Source organism: Fundulus heteroclitus, chromosome 11 (assembly GCF_011125445.2).
Source record: "Fundulus heteroclitus isolate FHET01 chromosome 11, MU-UCD_Fhet_4.1, whole genome shotgun sequence".
Lineage (NCBI taxonomy): Eukaryota > Metazoa > Chordata > Actinopteri > Cyprinodontiformes > Fundulidae > Fundulus > Fundulus heteroclitus.
Genome location: NC_046371.1, coordinates 17287761 through 17313253, shown reverse-complemented (window position 1 = coordinate 17313253; position 25493 = coordinate 17287761). Strand labels below are relative to the sequence as shown.

The 25493-nt window shown below is 36.7% G+C and overlaps 4 protein-coding genes across 6 annotated transcripts; 2 read left to right on the top strand and 2 right to left on the bottom strand.

The window, feature by feature from the left end:
• Positions 1-2811: 2811 nt before the first annotated feature.
• LOC105937367 (olfactory receptor 2D2-like) lies at positions 2812-3889 on the top strand. Its single transcript, XM_021324609.2, has one exon. The coding sequence runs from the start codon at positions 2912-2914 to the stop codon at positions 3887-3889; it is 978 nt and encodes a 325-aa protein (XP_021180284.2). The 5' UTR covers positions 2812-2911.
• Positions 3890-10941: 7052 nt separating this feature from the next.
• Positions 10942-12732, top strand: LOC105937368 (olfactory receptor 142). Its single transcript, XM_012878642.2, has one exon. The coding sequence runs from the start codon at positions 11060-11062 to the stop codon at positions 12032-12034; it is 975 nt and encodes a 324-aa protein (XP_012734096.2). The 5' UTR covers positions 10942-11059; the 3' UTR covers positions 12035-12732.
• Positions 12733-16048: 3316 nt separating this feature from the next.
• Positions 16049-17420, bottom strand: or108-1 (odorant receptor, family D, subfamily 108, member 1). Its single transcript, XM_012878643.3, has one exon. The coding sequence runs from the start codon at positions 17335-17337 to the stop codon at positions 16369-16371; it is 969 nt and encodes a 322-aa protein (XP_012734097.2). The 5' UTR covers positions 17338-17420; the 3' UTR covers positions 16049-16368.
• Positions 17421-19889: 2469 nt separating this feature from the next.
• Positions 19890-21753, bottom strand: LOC105937374 (cytochrome c oxidase assembly factor 4 homolog, mitochondrial). Of its 3 annotated transcripts, none has more exons than XM_012878648.3 (2): positions 21704-21753; positions 19890-20305 (listed from the first exon to the last, which is right to left on the bottom strand). In XM_012878648.3, the coding sequence occupies exon 2, from the start codon at positions 20274-20276 to the stop codon at positions 20025-20027; it is 252 nt and encodes an 83-aa protein (XP_012734102.1). In that variant the 5' UTR covers positions 20277-20305; positions 21704-21753; the 3' UTR covers positions 19890-20024. The 3 variants fall into 3 exon arrangements, with proteins under 3 accessions (XP_012734102.1, XP_035998887.1, XP_012734101.1); XM_036142994.1 differs by having other exon boundaries at positions 21598-21743; XM_012878647.3 differs by having other exon boundaries at positions 21612-21743.
• Between the last annotated feature and the right edge of the window lie 3740 nt (positions 21754-25493).

Genomic DNA, 25493 nt, shown 5'->3' with positions numbered 1-25493 from the left:
CCATTTGTATATAAGTCACCTGAATGTACATAAGTCATCCTAAATCACTGCTTTATTTCATTTGTATTTTTTATTAATTTTTTTTTATTTTTTTTGATAACGGTATATACGTGGACACACTCTATATACCTTATGCACCTTTTCCTCCTTTTGGCACCTTTGTTTATTAAGCTGGTGTGTGACAGATGAATTTCTCCACTGTGAGATCAATAAAGCCTATCTTATCTTATTTTATTTTCTATACCTTACAGTAAACATGTTCAAAATCTCCATGTAGCTTAAAAAGAAAACCATCAGCATAGAATATGACCATAAAAGAATAATTTATACTTCTGCATGTGGATAGTTTAATATATAACAGAAATTATTCTTAGAGAGTTCAGATTAATAAGATTAACTACGAATAACTACAACATTAAAATACTCTGATTGTCACATCATAATTTTACACAAAGAAATAGAAACACAACATAATTAGGTAGATTAATCTACCGTTCCCCTTTTACCTAATAACTTTATTAAATGTATTTTTAGTGGTGTATGAATTTTAATTTTACCCAGCTAGTTTGGCTTTATTTATGGATTTAAATGAAAAGTTTCACAGACAGAGGTAACTTGTCTCCTGTATTTGCTATAAAGACATGAAATCAAAGTCATCAGGGAACATCATAGCAAATATATAAATAACAACATATATGCGATACATTTGAAATATTTTTTATTTGATTTAATCTTGAAATCGCTATATTTCAAACATTCTCCTGGCGACTGGTGGTGGCCATAGAAGACATAGCGGAGAGGGTTTGCCATTGACTGGTCTGCTCTATTTAGACAAAATTGAGTGTAGTTTTAACTTTTTCATCTGAGGTTTAGGAGGCAAATGGGCAACCCTTGTTTTGTTTGGTACCTGGACGGTTAGCCCTTTTTGTCTGGAGGAAAAAGGGCAAGGGCTCTAGCACCTCCTAGTTTCTATCTATGCACATCCCTGAGCATATGCCATCCACCTACAACACCAGACAAACACAAATCAGCTGTTCAGACGCATATTCTCTACTCTTCAATCCCACATCCCTCCACAACAACACTACAGTCACTTAAAAATAGTTTGTCCTTTCATAAATAATAAAAAAGTTCTGCAAAATGTTTAGTGCAGGGGTCTTCAATCCTGGACCTCAGAACACTGTCCTGCATGTTTTAGATGTGTCTCTGCTCCACCACACCTGAATAAAATAATTGCATGATGTCCTCAGCAGCCACCAAAGGCTGCAGAGGCCTATTAATCACTCATTTGTTCAGGTCAGGTGTGTTGAGGGAGGAAAACACCTAAACATGCAGAACGGTGAGTCCTGAGGAACCGGGTTGAAGACTCCTGGTTTGGTGGATCAACGTCCAATGCTGATGCAAATAAAAAAAAAAAATATATATATATATATATATATATATATATATATATATATATATATATATATAATGCAGCAGAAAGAAAAATGCATTGGGGACCAACATATTTATCAATCTTGGTATAGGCTACCACAATAAGATGAGCAATGTTGAAAATGTCCACCAGTTTGTGACTGCCGTGCAATCCAACATAGCTGATGAGGATACACCTGATTTCTAACTTGGTCAATGCTCCATGTGGCGGTGTGTGCTCGCTGTTTGTAACATCATTGAGGCAAGATGTTGAACTTAGCCTGCAAACCACTGTAAAAGTTAGTTATTGAGTCACTTAATATAGTGGTGTTGTGGCGTACAATGTAATGTTATGTGTATTAAATAATAGTATGATGCAACCCCACATAACTGCAAGGCTTTGTGCCAGACGTGAGCAGAGCAAAACTTTGCCCTCAGAGTCAGAAGCATGATACAGTAGCAAGTTCCAGCCATTAGAACACAAGTCCAAAGTGGGCTAGTAGGATTATTCATTGAGGGATTGTTATTAGAATTAATATAATGAAGTATATGGTGTAGACCTACTCCATTTGGAAAGGGTCCTGAGATATATGATGATTCACCACTACATTTATGAAACTAACCTGAATTGATGAGAAGGTTTTGACAAAAGGTACATTTTTGTTGAGAAAATGTGATAATGTCTTAGACGCAGAGCCATTAGTGATGAGGGGACTGCTCTTGTGAGGATAGGAGCCGGCGAGCTGTTGTAACAGAGTGTGTGAACAAACAAGCATTAGTTCCAGTATAACCACTTTCTTTGCTCAGATGATAGTAGTGACCTGTTATATAATTAACATTAAAAATAGGGTAAATACACAAAGCTCACAAATGAACGGGCATGGCTGAGCTGCTGTTGTTCCCATTCTCTTCCCTTTTGTTATTATACCACTGAAAATGGTCTGTGGAATATTTAGGAGTGAGGACATTTCATGACTGGACTTGTTGCTTATCCTATCACAGTACCATGCTGGATTTCACTGAGCACTTAAAAGTGAGCTTTTTTTTTTTTTTTTTTTCAACAAAGGTTTATTGAAACAGTTTGCTTACATAGGAGCTTGATTTATACCCCTCTGGCAATGGAAGTGATTGAAACACCTGATTTTTATTAATTGGATGGGTGAGCGAATACTTTTGGCAGTATACTGTATGTAATCGTCTTATTTGAAAATGAGATTTTTTTTTTTTTGCAAATTAAATTTGGTATTCTAGTACTGACTGTACATAGTCAGTTGGATCCTGGTATGATTGGCAAAAACCATTTGAAAGTCACAGTGACGTATCAAGACCTTCAGATCATCACAGGGCAAGATATATAAGGGACAAATAGACCATGAACAAACAAGAGGGCAGCACACATATGTTTTTCTCTAGTGTGTCGGGTTACAGTAACGTCTTTCAACTAACTGCTTCCTTCTTGATTATGTTATTTTTAAATTATTTATAGCCTCTTAAATAAATGATAGTGATGTACAGAGATAGTCTGTCTACCATTAAATTTAACTCCACATTTGTTCGACCTGCAAAGTTCTATCTTGGTGGGTTTTACAACATGCCTCATGATAAGTATTACTACATCTTTTTGTGTTTTGTGTACATCATGACTGTGCTTGGCAATGGTTTTCTTCTTTCTGTTATCTACCTGGTGAAGACTCTCCACACTCCCAGGTACATAATCGTGTGCAACTTGGCTCTGACAGACCTGTGTGGGAGCACTGCTCTCATCCCAAAGCTCCTGGACACATTTCTGTTTGACAGGAGATACATTGTTTATGAGGCTTGCTTAAGTTACATGTTCTTTGTTTTATTTTTTGGCAGTATGCAGTCATGGACGCTTGTGACAATGGCATATGACAGATTAATAGCAATTTGCTTTCCCTTAAGGTACCACAGCATTATAACCAAAAAATCCGTTGTTGTAATGCTGCTGTTTTCTTGGACTTTTTTAATCTGCGTTACAGCAACTTCGGCTGGTTTAATCAATCGCCTCTCTTTCTGTGCATCTATAGAGATTAAAAGCTTCTTCTGTGATCATGGACCAATATTTCAACTGGCCTGTAATGATAAATCATACAGTTACAGTATGGCTACTACTGGTCTAATTGTAGTGATGTGCATTCCTCTCATACTGATAGTTGGCTCTTATGTTTGCATCTCCATTGCTCTGGCCAGGACTACTTCAACAGAAGAAAGACTCAGAGCTCTAAAAACATGTGTTTCTCACCTGATTCTTGTTGCTCTTTTTTTTCTTCCATTTGTGGGCACCAACATAGCTGTACTGACTTCTTATATTCATCCAAATGCAAGGATGATAAACTCAAGTTTGACATTCACAGTTCCTCCTATGCTTAATCCAATTATCTATTCTTTGAAAACAGAAGAACTGAGGAACACTATAAGGAAGCTTTGCAAAGGAAACAAAACAGCTGTGCAATGATGACCTCCTTTATATTATTAGTTGTCTGTAACAACATTTTCACAAGTTGATATTTTGTTTATTCCATGATTTATTTGTTATTTATTTTAACTTTGCCCTATTATAAACCACTATTGCTGGTAACTGAATGTGTTGTGATTATTTTGATTCACAAATTTCACAATCAACTTTTAACCTTACAAATAAAATCCTTTTATAAGATATTCTGAACTGTCATGAGACATGTTTTTTTTGTTGTGAATAAATAGTAACAGAACCTCCCCTGTAGTTACGTCGGGTGATATCATTTATCAATGTTTGTAAGCAAAAATATAGATTTGTTCAGACACCTAGGATCAGGAAATTGTTCTTGTGAAGACATAAAATAGATGGTGGGATGGCTTTACCCAATAATCATATTTATTATTGGGCTGCCAACATAAAATGTTTATTGTGTTGGCGATGGGACACATCATCCCAATACCTTCCAGGCTGGTTACAAATTGAATCTAGCTGCCATCCTGTCTCTCTCTCAGTTCTTTTGTGCTCCTCTATTCCTCTACTCCCCTACCACAGACCTGTAAAAATCCAGTAGAACACCATTCCGTTAAAATCTGGCCTCAGTCCCGAAAACGTTATGGGTTCATCTTCATGTCAATTTATTCCCCTGTCACAGCCAACCACTTGTTTCCAGCGTCTCTTCTAAATAATGCCTTCAATCTATGGCAGACTAATGGGGTTCTTAATATTAATATGTTATACAGGGATGGCATTTTCATGTCTTTTGATCAGGTCAGAGAAGAATTGTCTTTACCTGCACATCATTTTTAAGATATTTACAAGTCAGTTTGACTTGTAAATATCTTAACAAAGAATCAGTTTGTTCAGTTTCGCTCGATACCACCAAAGTTACCACTTTATTTTATCAAAAGGAACAGTATCACAACTGTACATTAAAATATTTGAAATGGAGACCCCTCATTATCAATAATAAAAGATCGTGGGGAAAAAGATATGGATACATATATAACTGAAGAACAATGGTCTGACAAAGTTCAAAGAATTAATTCTTCCTCCTCCTGTGCAAGGCATAAGCCGATTCAATTTAAGATTGTACATAAGCTCCATATGTCGAATGTTAAACTGTCAAAAATCTTTCCCGATGTTAATACTATTTGCGATAAGTGTAAACAAGCACCTGCTACTCTCTACAACACATTTTGGTCATCTCTTAGTCTAACGGTATTCTGGTCTTCAATTTTTGAAGTTTATTCCGGATTTTCTGGAGTTACCATTCACCCTTGCCCTTTCATTGTAATCTGGTTTATCTATAAACAATATTTCCCTCAGTAACCAACAAATCAACTGCATAGCCTACTCCTCCCTTCTGGCACGTTGGCTTATTCTTTTAAATTGGAAGAAATTACTGCCCCCTTTGCTTACAGATGCTTAGACCAGCCTAAATACTTGCTAAAACACACTCATCATTGTCAACAAGTTGCAGAGGCAAAAATGTTTTAATACATTTTTCAGCCAGACTGAGAGGAATAGCTAACTGTTTTTCTTTGTTCTCACCACATTAAGGTGACCAGATTTCTAAAATCAAATCTGGGGACATTTCTTGCTCGTGGATAAAAATCAATACATCTAATCAAGATGAAATTAGGAAACGGGGACAGTAATGGTTTCGTTTATTTTTACATGTTTATTAATATTTAAACAATAAAAATCAAGTGTAAAAGCCAGGAATGTGCCTCTCCAGACCTTTAGTGCATCCTAAGATTAATAAAATCAATAAATAGTGTTATTAATAGAAACTAGAACTGTGTCTCTGGGTTGGGGCAAAGTGGTGGGAGTGGGAGTGGAGGGGTCCAGAGTGGTTAGCAGGGTTTTCCAATTTTGTGGGGCTCAAAGAGCTCTGCCACCCCCTAAGGGGAAAGTGACATGAGGAAAAGAAAAACCAGAAAATACAAACATTTAGCCTGTGGCTGTCTGTGGAGACAGAGTTCCTCAACCTTTTAAAAAAGTGCAACAAATACTCATTCTGTTCATGTCTACATACCTATGAGAAATAGGTTTTTCTGCGTTAACATCAAAAAGTAGCAGTCAGGTCCGCTGGTAAAGGATGATATATGTTTTTTACTGTCAACTGACCACATCAGGGGCCTGTGCATCACAAAGCAGATTAATTTCTCCCATAATGGGCTATAAGCACATAGAGCACATAGTGCATAGAGCCTGTTTGGGACAAGACATTGTCCAATGGAATGTGGTGATGTGAGGTAAAACAAAGGCACAGACTTGGAAAACCCCTTGACATGAATGCAAGTGATTTTGTGTGTAGTGCAGCATGAGCATGTATAAACTTACATAAAGTGTGTATAACTACATTATGTGTATGTGTATGGTAGTAGCTGATGTGTGAGTATATTGTTTGCTCCTTTAAGGTGAGTTAACTCCGGTCAGTGAGTCGCTAACATGAGATCATCTCTGGTTTCTTCAAGGCGTTCTGTGTCTGAAGAGCCATCAGCCATGATATCCAGAGGTCTGGATACAATAAGAGGAGAAGAGGATATATTATGTGCAGAACTGACATTTTTAAAACACAAGAAAAAAAAAACTAAACTGCCTCTTTATTGTGCCACAGCTAGGGAAGTGCAGTGAAACTCATGTTCAGTGCAGAGACTCAGAAAGAGGTTATATCCTCAGAATATTGGGCTTCTCAGCTCAAACCTGAGTATATCATGTCAGCGCTTTATCACTTGAACTTTATTAATACTCTAAGTAAATATTTCTCCCTTCTCGTCAATCATTCTTTACATCAATATTCCTATTTTCCTCCACTCTCATTTAATCTCCTTACTGTCTTCCTATTTTCTTCCTTTCACCTCTTGTATCAATCTTACATTATTCTAAAACAGAGACATTATATATTTAAAATCACTTCCAAAAACATTAGATTGTACAACATGAAAATGTCCAATTATTATTATTATTATTATTATTATTATTATTATTATTATTATTATTATTATTATTATTATTATTATTTCCTCTGATTAAATAGAAAAAATGCTAATTACCACAATACTAGGAGATACAAGCAAAAACAACATAATAAATGAACCTTAAACAGGCAGTTATCTCTTCCTCCATCGTTCTCAGATCATGTAAATATTTTCTCATTCAGTTTTCCTGTTACTGACTCCTATTTTTTCATGAGGAACTTTCATAAATCCAAACTGAGCAGAAGAAAAGCTAAACCTAAGCCTGGAAGTCTATGCTCATAAATCACAACCATAAATCAGCAAAACAACTTGTAATAACTCTACTAATAACTAACTATCTGAAATATAAACTAAAGGTCACCAATCAGTTCTAAAACCTCTTTAGAAGAACCCTTGTTGATCCCTGGAGAACCAGCGAACCAGATTAGCGCCTTACAAAGAGTTTTCAATCATTCTGTTACATTTTATCTGAGTGTCTTTTACTCATGTGAGCAGCAACTCGTGGTCTTGTCTTACTTTTTATTGATTATTTTTTAACCTGGAAAAAAAAAAACATTTCTCACAGGATCAGCTTGATCCAAATAAAATGAATCGATTAAAACACCATAACACAGCAGCTCCCCATCAGTTGCCACCAGTTGACGACTTTTCACTTCTTCTTCTTCTGTTTTAAAAGTGGTGCGCTCGTCTTCTTCTTCTTCCTCTTCGTGTTTTAATGGCATCTGACATCCAAAAGGATCATTACCGCCATCTAGTGGTGCGCTCTGTTCCTCGTCTTTATATTATCAGCAGCGCAACCAGCTACCGCAACACATTTTCCCCCTCGGTAAAATCGGGGACATTTCCGTGGACAGCTTTAGCCGGGGACAGGTGGTCCAAAACGGGGACAGTCCCCGGAAAACGGGGACGTCTGGTCACCCTACACCACATACACCTCTCTCTCTAAAGCCAACATACAAACGGGGGTGGGGGGGCTCTAATCCTGACTTTTGTCATCTTCAGAAGAGCCGCCTGGACTGGCCACTGCTGCAGCAGCAGAGCCACTGTTTGTTTCTGAAACTGGTTAATGTTGACGGCTAATGTTAGCTGGCCCATATTGTCTTTATACTTACAGCCGCAAGCAGCCTTGTTGACAACTAGCTAAGCTAAAGACAGACATCAGCAGCAGCTGTCTGGAGTGGACTATGTTAACTTTAATTGGACTTTGCATAACAAGCAGACTCGGTTCACCTTTGGGAAAGAAAGCAGTCAACAGCTTCCTCTCCCCTTTTGGTCTTCTTTCTTTTTTTTTCATCTCTTTCTTCCTTTGATACCCTAATTAATGCCTTTTGGGCAGCATGGTGTCTCGTCATTCAATCTGGTTTCACTGATGTTGCATTAGTCGCCGGTTGCTGTCGGACAGACTAAACCATTTTGCGCCTCCAAAAGGGAGCCTTATCCAACATGTTGGGTGGACTGTGACAATGTATAATTCTCTCAGATGACGTTATCAATATATTTGAAGCAAATTATGACACAAAATAATTGGAGGGCCCAATTCATTGAAATTGTCTTTCTTTGCGGGAGCTAGGCCTGTGGAAGCTGTAGGCTTGTAAAAACTCTAACCAATCTCTGCCGTTGTGTCCAAAGGTCAGGGATTGTTTCCTGCTCGCATCCATAGACATTATATACGTACCACATTCTGTCCCTTAAGTTTGGGGGGAATCGCCTTATCTATTGGTTGTCCCACATGCCAATCATTCTGTCATGCTCACATAACCCCAGTGTGCGTGATCTTTCCTTGTTAGTTTCCGCTTGCTGTGCATGCGCACTTCTAGTGTTTATGTATATGGTTAGCTTAGCAGCTAAGTTAGCGTTTAGCTTAGCGATTAGCCGTTCATTGTAGCTCTGCTGCTCTCACCGTAGCATTTGAACATGGCTGAAAGTCGCAAGATGCAAACCATGTTCATGTAGAAATAAGACCAGAGTGGATTTGGGAGATTCTTTTCATGCAATCCCCCCGAAGAGCAAAAGGTCAAGGTAAGACGGGGGGGGGGGAATCGCCGACCCTAGCTTTGAGGGTTGATTGACTTCAATATTGATTCAAAATAGATTGTAATCCTGAGAAGTATGTAAGTATGTACAGTTAGGCCCAGAAATATTTTGACAGTGACACAATCTTCATGATTTGGGCTCTGCATGCCACCACATTAGATTTGAAATGAAACAACTACATTGTAATTAAATTGTAGAGTTGAAGGTTTAATACAAGGGGTTGAACAAAAATATATGATTAAACATGTAGGAATTGTAGTTATTTTTACACAAACGCTACTTATTTCAGGGGCTCAAAGGTTTATGGACAAATAAACATAACCCTAAGTAAAATGTTACTTTTTAGTATTATGTTGAGAATCCTTTGCAGGCAATGACTGCCTGAAGTCTGGAACCCATGGATGTCACCAAACACTGGGTTTCCTCCTTTGTGATGCTTTCCCAGGCCTACTGCAGTTGTCTTTAGTTGGTGCTTGTTTGTGGATCTTTCTGCCTTAAGTTTTGTCTTGAGCAAGTGAAATGCATGCTCGTTTAGGTTGAGATCTGGTCATTGACTTGGGCATTGCAGAATATTCCACTTTGCTTTAAAAAACTCTTGCACTGGTTTTGCAGTATGTTTTGGATCATTGTCCATCTGTACTGTGAAGCACCCTCCAATAAACTTTGCTGCATTTTGCAGAATCTAAGCAGAAAATATATCCCTATACACTTCAGAATTCATCCGGCTGCTTCTGTCTTTTGTCACATCATCAATAAACATAAGTGACTCACTGCCACTGGAAGCCATGCATGCCCATGCCATCACAAAGCCTCCACCATGTTTTAGATGTGGTTAAATGTGGTGTGCTTTGGATCATGAGCTGTTCCAATTCTTCTCCAAACTTTCTTCTTTGTATCATTCTGGTACAGGTGGATCTTAGTCTCATCTGTCCAAAGAAGGCTGTTCCAGAACTGGGTGGGCTTTTTCAGGTGTTCTTTTCTTTAGCAAAGACAATTCTGCCCTTTCTAATTTTGAGGCTGATTAATGGTTTGAACCTTGTGGTAAATACTTTGTATTTACTCTCATAAAGTCTTCTTTTTATGGCAGACTTAGATACTGATACATCTACTTCCTGGAGTGTGTTCTTCACTTGAATGGATGTAGTGAAGGGGTTATTCTTTATCATGGAGAGTATTCTGGGATCAGCCACCACTGTTGTCTTCCGTGGACGTTCAGGCCTCTTTACGTTGGTCTTTTTTTCTCAGAATGTACCAAACTGTTGATTTGGCCGCTCCTAACATTTCTGCAATCTCTCTGATGGATTTCTTGTTTTGTTTCAGCCACAGGATGGTCTGTTTCACCTCCGCTGAGAGCTTCTTTGACTGCATGTTATGTGTTCACAGCAACAGCTTCCAAATGCAAATGCCACACCTGGAATCAACTCCAGACCTTTTAACTGCTCAATTGATGACAGGTTAACGAGGGAAGAGCCCATGCAGCCTTGTTATTTGTTTTGCAATCTTCTGAGTCAATTGTCCAATTACTCTTGCTCCAATTTGGATCAGAATACTCTCAATTTACAACTGAGAGTCTACACTTTAAGCCCTTACTGATTATATAATTGTATCCTGAACATGTTTTCATAAACAGCTGAAATAACAAAACTTGTGTCACTGTACAAATATTTGTGGGCCTGCATATATATATATATATATATATGCTTTCTAGAAAACTACTGCTTGATATTTATTTTGTAATTATTAGTCTGATTTATTTCTGAAACTTGTTTGAAATTAGATGATCTTTTTCTTGTTTTAAATATATACATTCTTTCCATAAATCTGAGGTCCTTCTGCTCTGTTTTTACAATGCAATAATTTATTTCAATATTGTTTAATATTCTTGTAAAAGTAATAAACTTTCAGCCACCTCATATAGTAAATCATTAGGCTGTCTCCAAGTGACGCATGGCAGCATCCAAGTCATGATCATCAGACAAAATATATAAGTGAGAACAGTTCCCTGACGAGCAGCAAACGTACGAGCAGCAAACGTTTGCCCTTCTCTGGAGTGTTGAGAAGCTACATAATTTTTCAAGGAACACTTGTTCTTCATTCTTCCTTTTTTTGTAATTTGCTCCATTATTATACTGTTTTAAAAATAATAGTGATGTATAAAGAGAACCAATTTAGAATCTTATTCAACTTCACATTTCTTCATCCTGTAAAGTTTTATCTCGGTGGGTTTTACAACATCCCACACGTTAAGTATTACTATGTCTTCTTGTGTTTTGTGTACATCGTGACTGTGCTTGGCAATGGTTTTCTTCTTTCTGTTATCTACCTGGTGAAGACTCTCCACACTCCCAGGTACATAATCGTGTTCAACTTGGCTGTGACAGACCTGTGCGGAAGCACTGCTCTCATCCCGAAACTCTTGGACACGTTTTTGTTTGACAGAAGATACATTGTTTATGAGGCATGCTTAAGTTACATGTTCTTTGTTTTTTACTTTGGGAGTATGCAGTCATGGACGCTTGTTGTAATGGCATATGACAGATTTGTTGCAATTTGCCTTCCATTAAGGTACAATGTTCTTGTGACAAGAAAATCAGTCATTACAATTTTGCTTTGTTCATGGACTTCCCTGCTGATTGTTATTGCAGTCTTGGTTGGGCTCTTTGACCGACTCTCCTTTTGTGGATCTTTAGAGATAAAAAGTTTCTTCTGTGATCATGGACCAACATTTCGTCTAGCCTGTAGTGACACCTTTTTAAATGTCGTGATGGCTAATGTTACTTATACTCTAGTAATCTGCATTCCCCTTGTACTGATAGGTGCCACCTATGTTTGCATTTCTATAGCACTGAGCAGGACTGCATCCAGAGAAGAACGACTTAAAGCACTGAGAACTTGTACGTCTCATCTGATTCTGGTGGCACTTTTTTTCATACCATATATGGGCACAAATATAATTGTAAAAATTACTGATATTAATCCAAATGTGAGGATTTTTAATTCCAGCTTGTCACACATTGGGCCGTCTCTACTTAATCCCATTATATACGCTTTAAAGACGGAAGAAGTGGTAAATGCTATCAGAAGGCTGTGCAAAAGAAAAACAACGGTACTGTCAAAATGGTAAAACAAACATTTAACTGACTTATCAGATTACATTGAAACTGAAAGATCCGCTGTCTGTACAGTCAGCTGCTTTTCTGGGATTTTTTTATTTATCCATGGCCTTGACCAAAACAACTGCTTCTTTTGTAGTTTTTTTTTTTTTTGACGAGGACACACCCAATACTGTCGCAGTGTGCCTAAGTTTAGGTCATCATATTAAATTAATATTAAGTCATTTTCAATTTCACTCATTTGGTTTATACCTATTATTTGTCTGTTATTATAACACCACTGACTCGCTTTCTGGTTATTAATATCAGTGTGCGTTATGCAACCTGTTTTTCAGTTATATATACCTTATTTGATTTGCAATATATATACGTGTGTGTGTACGTGTGTTATGTCTATTTTGTGATATAGACTGTAACAATAATATTGTTGTAGTTGTGAAAATAGAAAAATAATTATGCAAAAACAGTACAAGGTTAGCTGCTGAATTTGCATGCATATTTTTTCACTCTTCACTTTTAAATAAAAACTATTATCTTAAACATGGATATTAAGACATTTATTTTTTTTATGTATAGCAAGCCAACTGGAATGTTATCTATGGAGGGGTTGTTTTTTATTATTATTATTTCCAAACATGTGATGAAGAAATGCTCTTTAGAAGCTGTTTTCCAAATTTGATATACAGTATATTAAAATTTCAGGCATTAACTTTGTTGTGTTGTTATTGATAAAATGAAGTGATTTGAACCTTTGCTTTAAATTAGTGTTTTTGTGAGCAGATCCAAAAGGTAAATGTTTTATTTGAAATGACTTATAGAGGAAAGGATTGCCAGAAAAATAGATGCATAAGTTTTCAGCGACCAGTTATGATTTTTAGTTTTTGTTTGGGAAGTGGAGCCAAGATCAAAACTCCACTGTTTAGATTCCTCCCACTTTCCAAAAATATGATGTTAGGTTAACTGGTCTCTCCAAATTTCCATCAGATGTAAGTGTGTCTGTCCATGGTGGTTCGTACTGTGTGTGTCTGTGCTACCCTGTGATGGATGAGTCAGTATAGGCGATGGGTGGAGGTTTGGATTTGATTTTAAACTTTTATCAGACATAAGTTTCCATTCACAACAATAAAACATTGTATATTATATTCATTTTACAATATTTTATATAACCCTCGTGTGCAGGGCACTGGAAAACACGATCCCATAGGGAAATAACACTACACATAAATAAGCCAGGTTGTTGAAAAGTTTCACCAAATGAACACTAGAAGAACACGCACACTGGGGCTACATGAACTCTGTCAAATCCATGACCTTCGGACCGAGGGGCATGGATTGGTTAGTTTTTACAGGCCTGAAGCTCCCACAAAACACGATTTTTTTAAACATCCTTTTTGTGAATACATAATGTATTTACTACTTTCAGGATGGAAGGACCATTTCACCCAGGATTACAAAAAGTGTTTCTGAACAGGATTACCAACTATAGCTTTAAATGTAGCAGAACACAGGTCAGGACAACAAGGCATAGACTGATTACTGCCTGATATGTGAGCAGGTACTGAAAACAACCAGACTGGAACATTACATTACATTTTATTAAAAAAAAAAATGCTGCAGAAAGCAGTTGCTGCAAATGCAACATGAGAACAGAAAACAGCTAAATGGGGACATCTAGTGTTCCAGACCAAGTGCTGCAAAATGCAGCTGAAAATTCTTGGCCTAATGACAGGTTTTTGTCAGTTTAGCAGCTTGAAAATCTAAAATATTGTTACAAGGTTTTACAGAAGTCTGAAAACTGTCTTCTTTCTTCTGGGTTATCCTGGTTTCATGATATTGATCTCAATTTCTGGTGCCAATGTTTATTTAAGTGTTAAAAAGTGTCTATTGACAAAATGGAAAGTTTAAAATGAAAGAAAATATTTGTTCACATAACCAGTTAAATCTTTAAGCATTTACTGCCATTTCATTATGAAGGATGTGATAAGATAAAATGATTAAATGTGACAAATAATGTGAAAATATGAATTTGCTTCAGATAACTGCTGGTAGTCAGTAAATCTGTCATGCAAAGACTTAGTGACACTGGTTGGTAGAGTAGCCAACATGGTACACAAGTAGTAGTAGCAGAACTTCAACATATTATTGCTCAAGTAGAAACATAGCAATCTAAATAATCAGTCAAGTAAGAGTAAAGGAAAGTATTTGGTAAAAATGTCACTCGTTTACCAAGTAATTGTTAGATCATGACATCTGACTTTATTTGTGAAAAAAAAAAGTAATCACACAGACAAGTTTGAAGTTATGTGCACATTTTGGATTTTCAAAGGATAAAACAAAATATTAAAACAGAGAAATAAATTGACAGTAAAATTACAAATTCAGGTAGAAGGAACAAAGTTCCAAATAATTTTTTTCACTACTTTTGAAGTTACCACAAGTTGTTTTTATATCTGTTGGACCAGTAAAAAGTGCTTGTAAAAAGCAAAACATGCAACATTAAAGCAATGAACATGATGAATAAACAAGTGTTACTTTAACATAGACTGTAGTTGTGAGTCTGGTGCAAATTTCTTTAAAACATGCTTGTTCTTCATTCAGTGAAGTAAGATAGGTAGAGTAGTCAGAATTTGTACTTCAGTAACAGTAGCGTTACTTCAAGATAATATACCCAAGTAACAGGAGGAAGTACAGTGCAGTAAAACTACTCCTTAACAAAGTTTTTCCCCCAAAAAAAGTTACTTGAGTAAGTGTAACTAGTTACAAACCACCTCTGCTTAGTAACATTGACAGTTTTCAGACTTTTTTCCAGAAATATCATTATAAAATCTGTACAACATTCATTAAACCACCCGAGGTCAGGGATGTAGCATAATGCAGTTCTTGTGCCTCACAGGTCTAAAAAAGGAGAAGAGCCTTGTCCCAACTTACTCTTTTAATGACGCAACATATTTGCTGAAATAAAATCAAGTTCAAACAGATCATCTTTACAGAAATAGTCTGTCATTTTGGTTTTCCGGGGTTTTTTCCCAAAGTTTTTAAACAGCATAAAACATTTACTGAGATGAACAGAAATGACCAGAAAAATAAATATCTGTGCAGCTTTTCTGCCTTCAGACATTCCCACTGACAACATGTCCCAATTAATGCACGGTGTTGCTTTGGTTTAGACATTTTAAATTTTTTATACATTGTACTGTAAGTCCGTTCAGATGCTGTTGTTTTTTTTATTGTGGATATGATGAGCCACAGATTGGCAGATTCAGACATTTTATGTTACAACTTCATATATCAAAGTACATTAATTTTAAAATATGTATTGACAAGAAAAACACTACTTAGCATTACGAATGCTAACACTATGAGCGTGGAAAGATGCATCGTCATTGCATTCCTCCAAACCAGATTAAAAGAATAGATACAAAATAAATGTATCATGCAGAAAGATCCATGTCAAGTTTTACCAACTAAAAACAACAGAAAAACAAAACCAGGTGTAATGTTTGTTTGAAGACATACACAACTGGGATTTTCTAAATGAGCAATTTGATGTTTTATTTTTCATGGTGTATTCACAGGGCAAAAATTATGCACATACTTTTTATTTTTACTGTTTAAGAAGAGATGGATAGAAGTTTGATTAATTTATTTGTTCTCATTGTGGTTAAACCAGTTTTGCTAAATAAAAATATGTATTGACAAGAAAAACACTACTTAGCATTACGAATGCTAACACTATGAGCGTGGAAAGATGCATCGTCATTGCATTCCTCCAAACCAGATTAAAAGAATAGATACAAAATAAATGTATCATGCAGAAAGATCCATGTCAAGTTTTACCAACTAAAAACAACAGAAAAACAAAACCAGGTGTAATGTTTGTTTGAAGACATACACAACTGGGATTTTCTAAATGAGCAATTTGATGTTTTATTTTTCATGGTGTATTCACAGGGCAACAATTATGCACATACTTTTTATTTTTACTGTTTAAGAAGAGATGGATAGAAGTTTGATTAATTTATTTGTTCTCATTGTGGTTAAACCAGTTTTGCTAAATAAAAAACAAGCAGGTGGTATTCATAAAAGATAATTAAAAAGATTGCAGTCAGTGCCTTTAATTAAAACTAGATTTTACTGAAAGTCAAATAATTTATGACTCACGTTTCTATTCATGAGACACATTGATGCAATAACGCTTTGAGATTTAAACCTCTAAGATGGCCAAAAAGAACAAAAATTATTGTTTCTTTTGTCAGCGATTACATTTACCACAAGTTCAGTTCTTAACCACAATTTCTAGGTTAATACTCAGTTTAAATTCCACAAGAACTATTTTAGATTTCAATTAAAATTTTGCATTAACCTTGGTTTTTCTTAATAGAGCCAGTCCTCTGATTTTGATCTCTTTGGTTTTCAGTGAATACACGATAGGATTGATGCACGGAGGCATGCAAGATGCCAGCGAGAGACTCAGAACTCTCTTTTCTGGATCAACAGCTCTTGCATAAAACCCAATGGTGAAAATAACAAGAAGAGGAATGTAAAATATAGCAACTACAATTATATGCTCAACGCACGTGGCCAAAGCCTTCACTCGACGGTCCAGAGATTTCATCTTGAACACAGTCACCAGGATGCTCACATAAGAGAGGACGATAAAAGTAAAAGGTCCTGCCAGGAGCAGAACCGAGAGCCATGAGGCTGCAGACCACTGCAACGAGTAATCATTACAAGCAAGTCGAAACACAGGTGCATAGTCACAAAAATAACTGAACACCTTGACAGAGTTGCAGAAAGACAGTCGTGTCATCGAGCTTGTACTGAATGTTGTGAGTCCAAGACTGAAACACCAGGTAATGCTGATGATCCAGCACATGGTGCGCAATGTGTTGATTGAGTGTTGCCGGAAAGGGAAACATATAGCAATCAACCTGTCATAGGCCAGTATAGTGAGTGCGTATGACTCCAGTGTTGCAAAAGCATAATACACAAACATCTGAACAAGACACAGGTTAAATGGAATAAAATTATCCTTGATAAGAAAAACCTTTATCATGCTGGGAATGGTGCAGGTGTTAAGCACTAAATCGATCATTGCCAGGTTGGTGATGGCCAAAAATTTGGGGGTGTGCAAACAGTGATTAACGGCAACTATATAGATAAGCAGACTGTTGAACAGAAGAGACAACAAATAAACAAACGCTAGGAAGATGAAGTACACGGATATGAAGGGAAATGACTCAAATCCAATGATGTAGAATCCTGGCGGGTGAATGATGACAGAGCTGTTTGAACTAGCTCTGAAAGAAGACATCACTACAGCCTATTCTGAAAGATGAGCTCTAGTTTCAGTCTCCTTTACCTGAAAACAGAAAATATATGGTTCATAAGAAATTCACACATACATACACTGCAAGATTACATATCAGGAAATGTGGAAATTGTGAAAAATGGGCTTACCTGATGTTCTCTCTGTTCTATCTAGCCACTTCCCTCTTTAAGGCTTATATTACATACAGTGAGCAGGTGGCTACAACTGTGACCTGCATACGCTATCACCTATCGTGTCCCATTGAGATTAAATTTAGAATACATACTTCAAAGCTAATTCTGAAATACCTTGTTATCTACTAAATTGGTCCATTGAGAGAGCATGACTGTGATTTATTCTCATTAACATTTGCTGTGCTTGAACCAAAGACCTAATTATCTGAGAGTTGGTCTAGTAAACTAAGAAACTAACACCCATTGGTAAATGATATCAAGTGCTTCAGTCCGCTAAAGGTTTCTAATGCGTTACAGAGATAAAGTTGCAGAAATGGGAAATTGGCTTTGCTTCTAATTAATCAACTTGAGCTGCCACTTGAAGGTCTTTGTCGTTTCAAATGTACACATTGTTCTAACTTTTACTAAAAAAATTTTTGTCATTTGTTTTGAGAAATGATTACATATTTTGCGAATCCATTTGATTCTCAATCTTGACTTTGAAAACTTTACGGATTTTCAAAAAACCAAATGTTCATTTTAATGAAAATATTCAGACCAGGTTCATAAAAGTCTTATGAGCATTCTGATTCATAAGCATTGGCTGTATATCTTATATTTGAACAATTTAAAAGCAGATATTTGTAATTTAAAATCACACAACCCCTTTCCCTGAATCAATATTAATGACATTAAATCAGAAAAAACTTTCTCCTGTTTTAGGTCAGGTAGGATCACCAAAATTATTCCTGTCTGATAAATGTCAGAATAATGAGGGAATGTGTTTTACTTTTAATCAGAGTCAGAACTTTACATACATTTCCTTTTTGTTTAGTAGAATTGCCTTCAAATTATTATGACTTGGATCAAACATTTTTGGCATTGCTCATTACACATCATCAACGAGTGTAACTGAGTCTGTTTTTCAGGGATCGCATAAACTTTTTCAAAAACGACCATAAACAACTCCAAAGTAGAAACTTTGTTGTTCTTGAGCAACATTCTAACTAATTAGGTTTACTAATTTTAGAGTCCTTGTCCAGTTTTACTACCTATTTGTGCGAAAACTGTGATTTAATTTCTGTTGTCTTTTTCTTCAGGAGTCTAGTATTTTACTTCAGAGTTACGATAATGTTTTCACATTTGCCTGTTTTTCCCTTCTTCATCAAAATATAACAATAATTATAATGCCCAAACAAATTATGTTTAGTTTCTTCATTTCATTTCATTTCTGAAGAAAGGTCCTGATTCCATTTGCAAAACTCTAATTGGTCTATTTTGTTTTTCTTTTTGGAGCACTGCATTTATTTAACCTTTTAACCTCTTGTTGTTGGTCCAGCACCCTTTTCACTACGGATAATGGCTACCTAACCAGGTTTAGCTAAAATCATCACAAGATAAATTTTACATCACACGATCAAGATAAACTTTTAATTTTGTGGCATCAGGAGCCTTTGTTTGGAAGTGAACTGAGAGGAAACAGGATGAGAGAAGGAGGGAAGACATGCAGCTAATGTCCACAGGCTGGAAGCTTATCCCAGGACAGCCGAGTCGAGAACTGAGGCTTTTGTACACTACCCTTGTGCCACCACCGTGCCCATCGCAAAATCTTTTTGGATGGGGGGATTAATGCAACAAAAAAAAAATATGCTAGGAAACTCCTGTGTACCTTTTAATTTATTCTCAAACGAGCTGGTCTAGTGTTCCACAACCAGGGGATCAAAATTTGCTGTTAATTTTCAGGTATAAACACATGAAAAGTGGTTACACCCCTAAATATTATTAGGAGGGTAAAGAGCTGGTCAAGTGTAAAATGGCCAGGATAAAACAAAAACAAAAACAAATGTTTGTCCTGAATGTGAGGTTCAACATAGTTCAGGCATGCACATAAGCAAGTGGGAGCCATAGGAACTGCTGAATACCATTTTGAGCTGCTGCAATGAGTTTTGCAAATTCAAATATACTTTATTGATCCCAAAGGGAAACACTGCAACAACATGACTAAAAATAAGTGAAGTTTTTTATCCTTCATTTTGAAGTATTTATCCTTGATTTGAGCAGCAAGTTTAAATGATATGCCCATGGAATAAGATTTTTGCACTTAAAATAGGAGCAACTCATCTCCATCATGTTTTCAAGTGTAGTTTATCTAATTATCTTATTTTAGGTGTAAAAATACTCATTCCATTGGCATATCATCTTATTTACCTGCTCAAATTAAGGACAAATACACACATTTCAAGACATTTTTACTTATTTCTTTTTATAAGCATTATTTGTATTAGGTGCACAGTGAATAAGCTAAACAGTGTAGCCTAGCCCAGCCTCACTTTTAAGAAAAGATCAGAATCAGTGTGATATATTTAAAAGCTCAAGTCATGCTATTGCTCAAATTTTATCTTTATTGGTAATGATGATGCATTATAATGTAATTACATAAATTAGCTATGTCTTGCATTTTAAAAAATATGACATACACGTTACAAACTTATCCCAAAATCTCAAAAATTTGTGAGTTCAGCTGGTCGCAGACTTGTTAGAGGTCTGCAGTTGGGCTTTTCGTCGTTCTTTCTGAGTGTTTTGGAAATTTGTCATGCAGTCTTTGAAGCTCTGAACGTGCTTCTGGCAGGCTCTCCAGTCCTGATGTTCAGCCATGCACTCCTGCACAGCATAATGCAGCTCGGCGCAGCCAGTGCGGGAGATCATCTGCTCAACGGGGTCATCCTCGTCATCTTTGCGGCTGCGGTCGTGGGGTGACGGATAAGACATCCTGCTTGTAGATGCGACACTGACTCAAGCTGTGAAAAGCAAAAAGAAATGGTAAAACAAACAAGCTATGTTCTAAATTCCTATTATTGATGACTAAACATTGTCATCTGGATAAATTTAGAAAATAAGGAACATTTATGAGTTGTATTTATCAAAGTTTTTTTCTTTTTATGTATCTGTGTTTCTATGAGTGTTTTCCTAAAAACTATTAGTGTCTTGTAGAACACGATACTTTCTGACCCCACCAAACCTTTTACTCTAAACTTGCTGAAGGTAGGAACTTTTCTCTTGATTACAAAAATGACAAATTCTGCACAAATATTACAATGAAGAAAAACACCGACCGCCACAATCCAAGCACAGTCAGACAAAAGCAACCAGTTTCTAATATCAATTTGTTATAGTGTATATCAGAATGGCGTAAAGTTGTAGGTTTCTGATCAATAAGCACTTTAAAATGATTATATTTAGCAGTTTTCAAAGTTTTTGCCTAAGCCTTATTATTTAAATACTAATACACAATTATGAAGATAACATTTAACCTAGTGGAAATAATTATTGCTGTTAAGTTACAGCAATAAGTTCATGTTAAATACACCCTGTGGCTTCTTTATTAGGTTCACTTTAATAGTAACATCCGTATAAACTTAACCTTCCATGGCACAGATTAAACTAGGTCTCCGAAACATTCCTCAAAGACTGATTCATATTGACAGGTCAGAGTCACACAGCTGCAGCAGATTTTTCAGATGCACATCCATGACGCAAATCTTATATTCCACCACATCCCAAAGTATTGTTTTATCCACTGGATTGAGATCTGGTTAACTCGTTGTCACATATTAAAGAAACCCGTGAGAGACGATCTGAAATGTTTGATGGTGTAAACATCTATGCACTGTGATCAAGAAGAGATAAGGATGATCTGCGGCTATAATGTAGGCTAAGTATGCTCCATTTAAGTGGATCAAAAGTGGATCCATGTTTCAAGTCTTTTGATGTTGAACTTTTTTTAGAGTAAAGCTATAAATGGTTCAAATGATTAAGAGAACTAGACTTAAATATGGCTGTCAATAACATCGCTGTTCAAGTACTCAAGACTGCATGTGAGAACGACGTTAACGTGCTTTGAATTTAAACTACTTTATATAAATGCATACACATTTCCGACTCAATTGGGATGATCACGAATCAAATGTTAAGATTAACTGCTGACATTAAGAAAGTTGTCCATTCAGTTCAGACTATTACAGAACGGTATGCTGGCGATTACATGCTTGAATAACAAAAAAACAAAAACAAAAATAAACAAAACATTTGCCTCTCTTGTTTTACCCGACCACTCCATAAAGGGGCTCCCCTTCTGTTGTAGTGCAGAAAACAAGTTCTCGTAACGCGCAGAGCTTCTCTGCTTTTTCATAACCAACCTGCGCTACGGAGAGGAGGGGGACATATTTAAGCGGAAACCGGAAGAAGTGTTACCACAAAACATGTCCGTTCCATTAGTTCCGCTGCGAAAGGAATTTTCTGAATCCTTTTTTTACTGAACAAAATTACATACATACATACATACATACATACATACATACATACATACATACATACATACATACATACATACATACATACATATAAATATATATATATATATAAACACATTTTTTTCTACAATACCATCAAAATTTAGATTACCATCTTAGAACTTCTCTCAATCATTGAACCCAAACATATTAGTGTTTAGATCTCTTCTTGAATGGATAGAAAATTGTTGTGTTATCAGCTAAGATAATTTAAACTCTCTATATACTGAAGAAATAGAAAAGGACTAGGAGTCATTCCATGGACCAATTTAACAATTTGTCACTTAGTTAAACCTTAATCATCCTGTTTAGAAATTAACTGTTGCCTTTTGCTATGGCTTAACATGGCTGAGAGAGGCAATTTTTAACTAAGTGTTTAATCACTTTCAGAAGGCTAGTAATCATTTAGAGTCCAGTCTAATGCTGCCATAGTTTCCAAACATTTTAAACTGTGCAATTTTAGTTAAATTTAGTTTCTTTATATGGTACCAATTCTCAACAAATGTTTCACAGCACAAAAAAGATTCACATTAATTTAATACCAATTAGTCAAAAAAAAAAAAAAAAAAAAAAAGGCCCAGCCATTTGTAAATAATTACTGACATTACAACAGTCACCATGTGAAAGCATGTTGTGACACTGGAGAAGACTCACTCACATTTAACAGGAGGAGACATCCACCAGGGTTTTTCAAGCTATCTGTTTTCAACTTATAACCAATATAATATACACTCAACAAAAATATAAACGCAACACTTTTGGTTTTGTTCCCATTTTTTATGAGATGAACCCAAAGATCTAAAACTTTTTTCCACATACACAATATCACCATTTCCCTCAAATATTGTTCACAAACCAATCTAAATCTGTGATAACGAGCACTTCTCCTTTGCTGAGATAATCCATCCCACCTGATATGGCCACAGGTGTGCCATATCAAGATGGTGATTAGACACCATGATTAGTGCACAGGTGTGCCTTAGACTGCCCACAATAAAAGGCCACTCTGAAAGGTGCAGTTTTGTTTTATGAGGTCTGGGGACTCAGAAAACCAGTCCGTATCTGGTGTGACCACCGTTTGCCTCACGCAGTGCAACACATTTTTGCATAGAGTTGATCAGGTTGTCAATTGTGGCCCGTGGAATGTTGGTCTACTCCTCTTCAATGGCGGTGCGAAGTTGCTGAATATTGGCAGGAACGGTACACGCTGTCGTATACGCTGATCCAGAGCTTCCCAAACATGCTCAATGGGTGATATATCCGGTGAGTATGCCTGTCATGCAAGAACTGGGACGTTTTCAGCTTCCAAGAATTGTGTGCAGATCCTTGAAACATGGGGCCGTGCATTATCCTGCTGCAACATGAGGTGACGTTCTTGGATGTATGGCACAAGAATGGGCCTCAGGATCTCGTCTTGGTATCTCTGTGCATTCAAAATTCCATCAATAAAATGCACCTTTGTTCTTCGTCCATAACTGACGCCTGCCCAAACCATAACCCCACCGCCACCATGGGCCCCTCGATCCACAACATTGACATCAGAAAACCGCTCACCCACACAACGCCACACACACTGTCTGCCATCTGCCCTGAACAGTGTAAAACGGGATTCATCCGTGAAGAGAACACCTCTCCAACGTGCCAGATGTCAGCATTTGCCCACTCAAGTTGGTTACGATGACGAACTGGAGTCAGGTGGAGACCCCGATGAGGACGACGAGCATGCAGATGAGCTTCCCTGAGACGGTTTCTGACAGTTTGTACAGAAATTCATTGGTTATATAAACCGATTTTTTTTCAGCAGCTGTCAGAATGACTGGTCTCAGACGATCTTGGAGGTGAACATGCTGGATGTGGAGGTCCTGGGCTGGTGTGGTCACACGTGGTCTGCAGTTGTGAGGCTGGTTGGATGTATTGCCAAATTCTCTGAAACGCCTTTGGCTTATGGTAGAGAAATTAACATTCAATACACGAGCAACAGCTCTGGTTGACATTCCTGCAGTCAGCATGCCAATTGCACGCTTCCTCAAATCTTGCGACATCTGTGGCATTGTGCTGGGTGATAAAACTGCACCTTTCAGAGTGGCCTTTTATTGTGGGCAGTCTAAGGCACACCTGTGCACTAATCATGCTGTCTAATCAGCATTTTGATATGGCACACCTGTAAGGTGGTATGGATTATCTCAACGGAGAAGTGCTCACGATCACAGATTTAGACTGGTTTGTGAACAATATTTGAGGGAAATGGTGATATTGTGTATGTGGAAAAAGTGTTAGATCTGGGAGCATTTATATTTTTGTTGAGTGTAACTCCATGCAATTTATGTTGCTACAGCTAAACAAGTAAGCATTTTACTTATTATGTTTTTGTTGTCAATATTCCAAACTAAATAGCTAAAATCACAGAAGAAATTCCTATCTTTAGGTAACCAGCAGTTGAATATATTATATGAATGAAAAGCAGGTAAATCAGTACAACAGAGAAGTAATTTGTAGCTCCATGAAAAGGCTCCATCAAACTGACTGACACTTTTTTTCAGCCCACTTTACTTGTGTCAAGGCCACCCAAAAGAGCCTCTAACCATTGAAATGAACATGAATTAATTTTCTACCATTTTGAGTGAAAAGAGAGATTTTGTGGCAAACTAACAATTTTGATTGTCTTTATGTGTCTACTAATATCTCCTTCCTGTAACCTTTTTTATATAACAATAAAACAACAAGCTCAGGATAGAAGATAAGTAATTTGATATTTACAACCTATTCGTACTAGGAAAACAGTAGGGGCACACTCATTGTAAATGCACCATTACACAAGGCTGGTTCATTAGTCTTCACAGAGAAACTTTGTGGCTTTGTATAAAGTTGCTGTGAAGGAAGTGACTCAACAACAATAATGACATTGGTAATGAACAGTACTCCCTTGGGGCAGGCATGTTGTCACCAAACAGAGCTCAGTGACCCCAGATAAAATGATCCTCTCCTGCATCTTTGACTCCTGGGAGCCCTGCTAATGAGTCCTATTTGTAATGTCATTACCCAAGGATGCTGGTTAATGACCTTCCTGATAACAAACAAAGCTTTTACTGCTCAATCTTAAGCCTAATTAATCTCATCTGCACCCATTAGAAGGTTGTCCACCCTTGCAATTAAAATGGTAAAATAATATGTAGAACAATGTGAATAAGTTACTCCAAGTATTAACAAACAGCCACCTTCTTTATTAACAGCTATGCCAGATACACTTGCAGTCTCAGCTGCTATATTGGCTGGTTTTCAGTAAGGTTAGGGTGGAAAAGAAATACCTTTATTGCCCTACAATTTATTTTAAGACAAAAAACATATAGTAAAGAATCAATCACAATTACTTGCTGATGTGGCAACAGACAAATATTAAACAACTGAAATGCATGTAAAAGAATTAGCAAAATTGGAATTGTATATGTGTCCTGAATTTCCTTTGTATTGTAAAAGGAAAATGCACTTAAAAAGAAGCAGAACAGTTTGGGAAGGTTGTTAATCTTCACAGAAGTGGCTGGCCTTCTAAAATTACTCAAAGACTGCATCAGTGTGTTATCCATGAGGCCACAAAAGAAACCAGGACAACATCTAAAGTGCTGCATGCTTCACTTGGGCA

Excerpts from the sequence above, each read along its gene's own strand:
- LOC105937367 (XM_021324609.2), top strand. The coding sequence starts at position 2,912 with ATGATAGTGATGTACAGAGATAGTCTGTCTACCATTAAATTTAACTCC.
- LOC105937368 (XM_012878642.2), top strand. The coding sequence starts at position 11,060 with ATGTATAAAGAGAACCAATTTAGAATCTTATTCAACTTCACATTTCTT.
- or108-1 (XM_012878643.3), bottom strand. The coding sequence starts at position 17,337 with ATGTCTTCTTTCAGAGCTAGTTCAAACAGCTCTGTCATCATTCACCCG.
- LOC105937374 (XM_012878648.3), bottom strand. The coding sequence starts at position 20,276 with ATGTCTTATCCGTCACCCCACGACCGCAGCCGCAAAGATGACGAGGAT.